This window comes from Embiotoca jacksoni, unplaced genomic scaffold, assembly GCF_022577435.1.
Source record: "Embiotoca jacksoni isolate LCO1_2020_lvr unplaced genomic scaffold, fEmbJac1.0.p SCAF_14, whole genome shotgun sequence".
Classification (NCBI taxonomy): domain Eukaryota; kingdom Metazoa; phylum Chordata; class Actinopteri; family Embiotocidae; genus Embiotoca; species Embiotoca jacksoni.
Genome location: NW_027185274.1, coordinates 14068128 through 14077795, shown reverse-complemented (window position 1 = coordinate 14077795; position 9668 = coordinate 14068128). Strand labels below are relative to the sequence as shown.

Sequence of the window (9668 nt, the reverse complement as noted above, 5' to 3'; positions counted from 1 at the left end):
GACCAGGTTATAATTCAGACCTCATTTGTGCTTTTTTTTTTTTGGTGCAAATTCTCTTGACAACATTTGGAATGAACCAAATAACAGTTTGGTAGTTTTGGAGCCCGGCAGATGCAGGGAAGCTGCCTTCTTGGCTTTCACTGAACTAAAGATCTTTATATATTTGTGGTCCGCACCAAACGAGATGGGAAATTAACAGAGAAAGCGGTCACATTGGTATTGTGTAATTCTTTATGCAGTTAACTGTAGCTTATTCAATAGTCTATTTAAGTGGCTGCCGACTTTTTCGGGCCTATCACTCTCTAATTATTAAGTATTTCCTTAAAAAACACAAGCATAAATCCATATCATAACACATATCTGCAGAACGACCTCTTCAAAGCACTGCAGCTCTGACTCAGCACAGACGTCTTCTCACTTTATTACCGTTATGTACAGTAATGTGCACTGAAAGTGGTGCAAACAAAAAAAAAAAAGCAAACGTAAACAGCATGAAACCCGACTTCCACACATCAACTCTTCTATTATCCACTGAAACAGCGTTCACGGTGATTCACTCAGTTTATGGCTACAGTTTGGTGCTGTACATGAATATCAACATTACAGAGCAAAAAAATATGATCACAGAAAAAGCTGTGAAACATACTCTTTCCAAAAGTCTAGAGTCACTATGATGACAAACAAAAGTGCTATTTCCTTTATATATATATATATATATATAAAACTATTCTAATCCCTCAGTGATTTTAAGTTTACAACAAAAATACAGACCTGAAATGTGCACATTGTACCCCGAATCTTTATAGCTCTCACAGCATATCACCACCAGCTTGTTTTGTTTTCAAGACTTTTATGAAGACTTTAAGTAGTCGATCACAGTTAATTAAATTGAGTAAGACGAACAGCATCCAACCATAGTTGGCTGGGAGGAGAGCTGTGAAAAGTAAACAAATATATGATGTTCTCAGCGAGTCTTTGTCGAGTGAGAGGATGTAAAAAATAATAGTAAAAAAAAAAAAAAAAAAAAATCAGTAACATTTTCAGATAGATTGATGATGTGAACGAGTCAGCATTGAACATATTTAATTACAAGAAATTTTACAAAAAAGTTGATTTATTTACCAGAACATTTATCACCAATTTTTTGCATTTTCTCCGACCGGTTCTCCAAAAGGTCTAAAAGCCTTTCGACTCCTTAATAATCGTGTTTATAACAATAACTAATAGGTTTGTAGCTATACACTCATGCACAGCCTCCATATGAACATGTAGGCTGCTTACACACACACACACACACACACGCACGCACACACACACACATACACACAAGTGAAACCCTGAATCAGCGCAACACACACACACACACACACACACACACACACACACACACACACACACTCTCTCTCCATTCCTGGAGGATCTCTACTTGTTTTGCCCCTTGCTGTCATTGTCCTCGCTGGCGTGCGAGCCGCGGTATCCCCGGTGCTCGCGCCTCTCGCGGCACTCCCGGCATTCTTCCTCGTCCTCTCCCTCCTCCTCCTCGTGGATGATCTCCACCTCCAGCCGGCCGATGTAGAGCGATACCGCGCAGAGCCAGAAGAGGGCGACGCTGCTCACCGCGGCTCCTTGGAGCAGCAGCGCCGGCACGGTCAGCAGCATCAACCTCCGCAAGACGAAGAGGCTGCCGAGGTACGAGGCACCGCCGAAAGACACACACATCCCTCCCAGGATGAAGAAGGCTGAGGACAAACAGATTGATACGCTATTATTGTAGGGGCCCCAATTAATTTTCTTCATAACTCACTGTGATTAAATCTGGCGCGGAGGCAGGTTGGTTCTGCTCTTCCACTTACTTATTCACATGAATAAAAGATCAAGTGGAATATTTTCTGGTCTTCAAAATGATTTTAAAAGTTAAACCGGCTGTGTTTATGATTTAACATTGAGAATACACGAAGTAGGTCAAAGGGTTTAAAATAATACTACACTCATCCCCTGATTTAGTAACATGGCTGCCAAGTTTTGTTTTCAGGGTTTCTTGTTCATTAGATGTCAATCAATGACTATTTAATGATTTAATGAAGGTCTTGTTTAATCAAATTTTAATAGTCCAAACTGGTATTTCAGGTAGCCATGACATTGGTTCATCAAGGATCCCGACTCCCCTTTTTACTCGTGATTTTAAGTCAATTGCAGAAATCCTTGTGAAATTATTAATTGTAAAACTGCTGCTGTATCAAAGCAAATGTCCATCACAAGGTTTTCTGAGAAATGTTTCCATTTTAAGACAAAAAGAGTAACGTATTTGCTGTAGTTAAAAAAAGAAAAAGAAAATCACTTATTTTGTGGAGAATCATTCATTTCAAAAGCAACTGCAGCTTTCATTTTATTTGTGTTAAAACCGCTAAGAATTCAAGACTACAGCAACCCTTCAAATCACAAGCCTCCGTTACCACAGACTTTAGACTTAAAAAAAAGAAAATGTAGCACTTTTATGTTGATGTCCGATCAGTGTTGATGGTTACAGTGTTTTGGCTGAATTCGGCTGCATTTCTTAAGGAAATGCAGCAAAGGGAGGCTGCGGATGCGTTCGCCACGCATCCAGGAACTCTGCTTTAGAGAGCAAACAGCAACTAATGGAGTTATTGTTCAAGTTGTCCTCCGTTGCCTACAGAATTTCAGTGTGGGCAGTTTTTCTTGGACACTATCGCAGAGCGAGAGAGTCGTGCGGGTGATACCGTGCATTCAAGTTTTACTGTTTACTTGGACGGAGGCGCGCTGCAGACCTTCTGTAGGGTACCGACGATAAACTAGGAACGAACACCTGCAGGGCCGAGACAACCACAGAGGGAGTATTTCTGTCACCTGCGTTGGACAAGCAGTTTTCTCACCACGTTGTTGTTGTTTGTATTTACAATAGCTGCTAATGTTAACAGTATTTGATCAGCACTCATTGCTTCCTGATGAATAACCACCTTCCTTCCTGTCTTTATCTCTCTGCAGACAATATCATGAGGTTGCGTATCGTTGTTGTTGTTGTTTTTTTTTGTTCAGGTGAGAGACCTGGCAAACTGAAGGATTTGGGGTTTCGGTGTCAGAAGCTCATGTGCGACGCATCCTGGTGGAAGTAGGCGCTGCTGGCATGGCTCAGCGACTCCGGTTAATTTACCACGCACTGAGGGTTTTCATTTGATTCAATTCACGACATTTAATGTTAACACTGATAGGAGATCAACATAAACGGGTGGAGACTTTCCCCGTTAAGCGTGCCGCTGTGCTCTGCTGTACATGGCAAAGTGTTAAGAGTCTGTACCATATCCTGCTTCTCGGCCCACTTCACTCTGGACGAATGCGATGACTCCGATCCCCGTCGCCAGCAGGCCGTTCCTGAACCACGACAGGAATCCTGCCAGACATGAAGAAACAGACGCGTTTGTAGTGAGTGACCGGAAAGCTGCCTGTTCGGCTGCATACTGCAGTCTGATCACTGGCCTGACAGCGGCCTTCCTTCATCCAGAGATTTTGATGTAAACGCATGGCGCGTATAGTCACAGCTATACAATAGAGTTTCATATAAAACAGTGTAAAGATTCGGACGTGAATGAAAATACAGTGGGGCAAAAAAGTATTTAGTCAGCCACCAATTGTGCAAGTTCTCCCACTTAAAAAGATGAGAGACGCCTGCAATTTTCATCATAGGTACACTTCAACTATGAGAGACAGAATGGGGGGGGAAAGAATCCAGGAAATCACATTGTAGGATTTTTAATGAATTAATTGGTAAATTCCTCGGTAAAATAAGTATTTGGTCACCTACAAACAAGCAAGATTTCTGGCTCTCGCAGACCTGTAACTTCTTCTTTAAGAGGCTCCTCTGTCCTCCACTCGTTACCTGTATTAATGGCACCTGTTTGAACTTGTTACCAGTATAAAAGACACCTGTCCACAACCTCAAACAGTCACACTCCAAACTCCACTATGACCAAGACCAAAGAGCTGTCAAAGGACACCAGAAACAAAATTGTAGACCTGCACCAGGCTGGGAAGACTGAATCTGCAGTAGGTAAGCAGCTTGGTGTGAAGAAATCAACTGTGGGAGCAATTATTAGAAAATGGAAGACATACAAGACCACTGATAATCTCCCTCGATCTGGGGCTCCACGCAAGATCTCACCCCGTGGGGCCAAAATGATCACAAGAACGGTGAACAAAAATCCCAGAACCACACGGGGGGACCTAGTGAATGACCTGCAGAGAGCTGGGACCAAAGTAACAAAGGCTACCATCAGTAACACACTACGCCGCCAGGGACTCAAATCCTGCAGTGCCAGACGTGTCCCCCTGCTTAAGCCAGTACATGTCCAGGCCCGTCTGAAGTTTGCTAGAGAGCATTTGGATGATCCAGAAGAGGATTGGGAGAATGTCATACGGTCAGATGAAACCAAAATAGAACTTTTTGGTAAAAACTCAACTCGTCGTGTTTGGAGGAGAAAGAATGCCGAGTTGCATCCAAAGAACACCGTACCTACTGTGAAGCATGGGGGCGGAAACCTCATGCTTTGGGGCTGTTTTTCTGCAAGGGGACCAGGGCGACTGATCCGTGTAAAGGAAAGAATGAATGGGGCCATGTATCGTGAGATTTTCAGTGAAAACCTCCTTCCATCAGCAAGGGCATTGAAGATGAAACGTGGCTGGGTCTTTCAGCATGACAATGATCCCAAACACACCGCCCGGGCAACGAAGGAGTGGCTTCGTAAGAAGCATTTCAAGGTCCTGGAGTGGCCTAGCCAGTCTCCAGATCTCAACCCCATAGAAAAATCTGTGGAGGGAGTTGAAAGTCCGTGTTGCCCAGCGACAGCCCCAAAACATCACTGCTCCAGAGGAGATCTGCATGGAGGAATGGGCCAAAATACCAGCAACAGTGTGTGAAGACTTACAGAAAACGTTTGATCTCTGTCATTGCCAACAAAGGGTATATAACAAAGTATTGATATGAACTTTTGTTATTGACCAAATACTTATTTTCCACCATAATTTGCAAATATATTCTTTAAAAATCAGACAATGTGATTTTCAGGAATTTTTTTTTCTCATTTTGTCTCTCATAGTTTAGGTATACCTATGATGAAAATTACAGGCGTCTCTCGTCTTTTTAAGTGGGAGAACTTGCACAATTGGTGGCTGACTAAATACTTTTTTGCCCCGCTGTATGTTTAAGCACCATGTTGAACATGTTTCACTCTGGCTGATCAGATCTTTGGCTCAGCAGGAACACAAAGTCCTGAGAAGACCGGGTCGAAATAAAAGACTGACTTTTGTCACAGGAGCTGAGCAATTAATCAATATTATTATTATTATCATTATTATAATTGTGTATCAGAACGTTTCCTTTTCTCCTTTCCCCTCCCAGTAATCATCTGACAACCCCTGGCATGTATCTGCTGTCCCTGTTTATACAAGTGAATGTAAAGTAGTTACAACATTAATATGCTTCTTCCAGTATAATCTAATGATCTCGTATATAATATCAGTCGAAGGGACAAAACCAAGACTTTTACTTTCCTACTATAACTATATTTTGGTGCTGATAATGTATGTGATTGTAGTTAAGTGGGCTTTTTCCATGTAGGACATGAAACGAAGGACGTGATTTAATCCACATAACGTTGCAGTGTGATCACCTGTTTCATGGGACTTTCTCAGCATCTGCAAAAAAAATAAGAGAAAAAAAAAAAAGAAGCTGTTAGCGGTATCACCCCTGAATAAATTAAGGCATATTTCTGCAGGTTATTTGACACTATTAAAAGCAGAAAACGCATTTTATCCGTAACACTAACTCTGCCTTTCATTTCCTCCAGAGAAACGAAACCAAAAGCAGCAGTGCCGTCGAAGAAAAGCAACCTCAGGAACTCTCCTGCCGGGCTGAACCCACCAAAGCGTCCGCCTTGTCGAGGTCTGTGAACTGGTACTGCTGGTGCTCCGGTCCCCGGCTCTTCCCCCACGGCCCCTTCTCCACGACCCGCAGCCGGGCCGAGCCGTGCAGCCTCCTGAGCGGCGCTCCGGACGGGTAGGCAGGCCGGACCAGCTTCGCTATCCGCGGGGCGAAGTGGCACGCGGCCTGCGGCAGCTGCCTTCTCATGAACAAAGTCAAGAAAGCCATCGCATCACTGTGGTCTCAGCTCGCTAAAAATACGGGCTGGAAGCAAAACACGACCTCCGCATACCCTGTGAACTCTCACACGGTCGACGACGAGCCGGAAGAGTTCCCCGGCGGAGAGGCGAAAGGTAGGCGGCAATCAAACAGCGCCACCGTGCGTCCGACCGGAAACAAACTGATTAATTGCGGGGGGTGGGGGAGTGGGGGTAATTAAAATTGTTTTAACCACGGATTATTTTTTTTTATTATTTTGTCTATCGCATTCTCCCTTTGGAACATGTAAAATAACCTGCATGTGCATATTTATACCACACGAGGGCGCCAGAGGACAAGATGACTTGAGGCATTTTTACATGTATATATTTAATTGCAAACAGTCCAATGCACATTAAGAACAACAACATAACATACTTTCAGTTTAAGAGTTTAAAAAAAAACACAGGCAAGTTGGTGAAAAAAAAGGGACAGAAAGACAGAATAAGAGTAAAAATGTTATGAACAGAGGTAGCTGAGTAGCAGAGAGAAGGTTTCCTTCACCAACATTTTGTGGGACTATTTTACAAGTTTGAAAAGTCAAATTTAGGAATTTGAATCTTTTAGTTGCAAAAATGACACACTTAATTGTACTTGATTCAGTGACATGTCAAGTGAGTTATAGAAGGCTTTTCTTTGCTTCTTTTTTGTGCTAGAAGTGTAAAAATAAGTAGAGTAGTGGGCTTTAGCATTTTTTAAATAATTTTTTTAGATTAAATCATTCACAGGATGTTGATCTGTCACCATTTTGTGTATTTGTCTCTTTTGGAGCGACAAGGAAAGCTACATAGAAAAAAACCCAACTCATTTAAGCTTCAACCTCTGTATTACTAAGGCTGCTTTATAGATATTTGGTTTTCATTTCTGAACTCTTTGGGTGCATCTTTGTAAACTCATGTTGTTCAAAGCCATTTACTTTGAAGTAAATCACAGTTGAAAAGGTTTATGGGCACCGGTGATGTCAGCCTGATGTCTTTAGAGAAATTTGTGATTTGTATTTGCAAATTGACAGTAAATAAACAGTGCATCTGTGATTGTGTAAAAGAGTGGAAAACATCTTTAAGAGGAGCCTGAAAAGAGACAATCAGGAGTTTCTTAGAGCTACATTGTGAATTAGAAAGCTTATCTTTGTTTTTAAGCATGCACACAGTTATTCTTCTCCTCCATTGAAAACTCTTCACACTGATAATGTGTAACCCTTTGAACCTGTGCGTGTTTGTGAGGGAGGATTTGTGCTCCCAGCGAGTGAGGATGAGCGGACAGCCTCTTCCTGGGGCTCTTTTGTCTTTTTGGGCCCGCTGGGACCCCAGAAAGTCCCCGCCGGGACCCCAGAAAGTCCCCGCCTATCTTACCTGATTGTTTAGTGTGAGGAGCATGGAGCGCGACACAGATGTGTGTGTGTGTGTGTGTGTGTGTGTGCATGCGCTGACAGTGGGGCCAAACCTTGTGATGCATCTGACCCTCTGGTCACTCTCACGCCACTGTCCCCTACACAATGGGAGACTGATGTTTATTTACACACATGCATACATGCACACGCTTAAATGTGCACGTACAACAGTTTTCAGTTAAATTTGCAGTATGCGACAGAAATATATTCCGGAAAGGGAATGACTATTTTCCATGTACAGTATGTGTCCAAATATACGAACAATAGGTGAAGTAGTGGTCAATATTGAGGGGAACAATGGAAATACAGTTTTGCCATGTAATTGCTATATAATTTGATATATGCAAATATGTTTTGATCAACTACACATTTTAACATTTATCAATGGATGTTCTTTATACAATGGATTACCATCCTGACATGTACAGCTAAACAAAGGATTTATCCGATTTTTCAAGCTTGTCTAACTTCAAAAAGAAAACATGTATATCTAGAAAGCCTTTTTGATGCAAGCCAGGACAAACTATACATGAAGTGAAGGCGTGTGTGTGTGTGTGTGTGTGTCTGTCTGTGAGGGGAGGACAAGGACGCTGCAGTAACTGAACATGTGCCACTGTAGATGTACCCTGTGTCCTAAACCCCCACTTAAAGTGTGTTTATTTTCAACTCAAACAAGTTACTCTGCTGCAGAGGACCTGAAATAACATGGAACCAAGTGCACCTGCATTAATAAACACACTGTTGATACTTCAGTGATTACAGTAATACAGATGTTTATATTGCACCACCAGATGAAGTATATTGGACTGAATAACAAAAGATCACATTTTCAAACTGGACTTATTAAACCATCGCTCTCTGAATCTCGGTGTCCTTGCTCCTGAACCTTGACTGTGTTGATACTAATTGTATGTCTGGGTCACTTTTGATGTTAACAAAGCAGAGCATAGACAGAAATGTTAAAGCATTGTAACTGTAGACAGAAAAATGCTCAATGTCTCCATGGGCCAGTTTAAGGAGGGCGAGCAGCACAGTTGATCCTCCAATTCCCCTGCCTTCCCACTTTACTAACCTCTATCACGCTCTGTCCTCACTTTCTGTTCCCTTTGCTCTCAGTCCGTACTTTTACTCAACAAAGCTTCTTCATCCTTTCTTTTGAACTGTTTTTGAGCATTTCGCAGGTCTGCGCGACGGTTCTCAAAAGGCTTTTTTTGTGTATTTTTTTACTTGGATGCTTCTAGTTCATTTTTTTTTACTTAGGAAAGACATGATTCTTTTCGATGACTGGTTTTTACAAAATGTTATTTATTGTGTCTTCAATTAGCTCCTCCTCTCATGCTCCTTAATTCCACACACTCAACACACGGTTTCTGTATTTTTCAGGATCTGTGCTGCAACCTCTTTTTTCCCTCAAATCTCTCCTCATCGTCTGTCCTGCCACGTTCTCCTCACTTCCTCTTAGATAAATTAAAAAAAAAAAATAGTCCATGACACACAAGTGCTGCCGTCTATTTTTAAATTGCACTTCATCTGACTGGCATGACCTTCATCATTTGTGTTGTCATGCATCCGGCAGCATTAGGCATGTCTTTCTCAGTTTTGACCAGCCAACACAATTTGAGCCTAAAATATTTTGTGTAAATTGATAATTCCATTTAACCCAGACTCGTTGAAAAGCCTTTTTTGTTGTTGTTGTTTGTTAATCTATCTGAAAGAACGGCAAAAAAAACTAAGTAAGCAGGTTTGCTGGAAGGTCACAACTGTGTGTTAACTCTTTGTTAACTCCTCAGTATGATTTGTGTTGCAAGAGGAAATAGAGAGGCAGATAGAGGGAGCGACAGAGAGGAGGAGATGTGTATACGTGCAGAGCTGCACTAGTCTCTGTTACACAGTCTGGGGGATTCCAGCCAGCTGCACTGGGAGCACTGACCTTGGCAAAGAGGACACTGTTTTTCAGTCCATGGGACAAACAAGTGTAAGATACAAGTGTCAACTCGTCAGCAGGCAAATGATTTACCGACGGACATAAATAAGTCGCTGCGCTACTGAACATATACACAAGAATTTAAATATAAAACAAATAAACAA

At 42.0% G+C, this 9668-nt stretch overlaps 1 protein-coding gene across 1 annotated transcript; it reads right to left on the bottom strand.

Annotated features, from left to right (window-relative positions):
- Nucleotides 1-405: 405 nt before the first annotated feature.
- Nucleotides 406-6275, bottom strand: tmem160 (transmembrane protein 160). Its single transcript, XM_069148120.1, has 4 exons — nt 5933-6275; nt 5682-5706; nt 3314-3406; nt 406-1739 (listed from the first exon to the last, which is right to left on the bottom strand). Exons 1-4 carry the CDS (start codon nt 6158-6160, stop codon nt 1423-1425), a joined length of 663 nt encoding a protein of 220 aa, XP_069004221.1. The 5' UTR covers nt 6161-6275; the 3' UTR covers nt 406-1422.
- Nucleotides 6276-9668: the final 3393 nt, after the last annotated feature.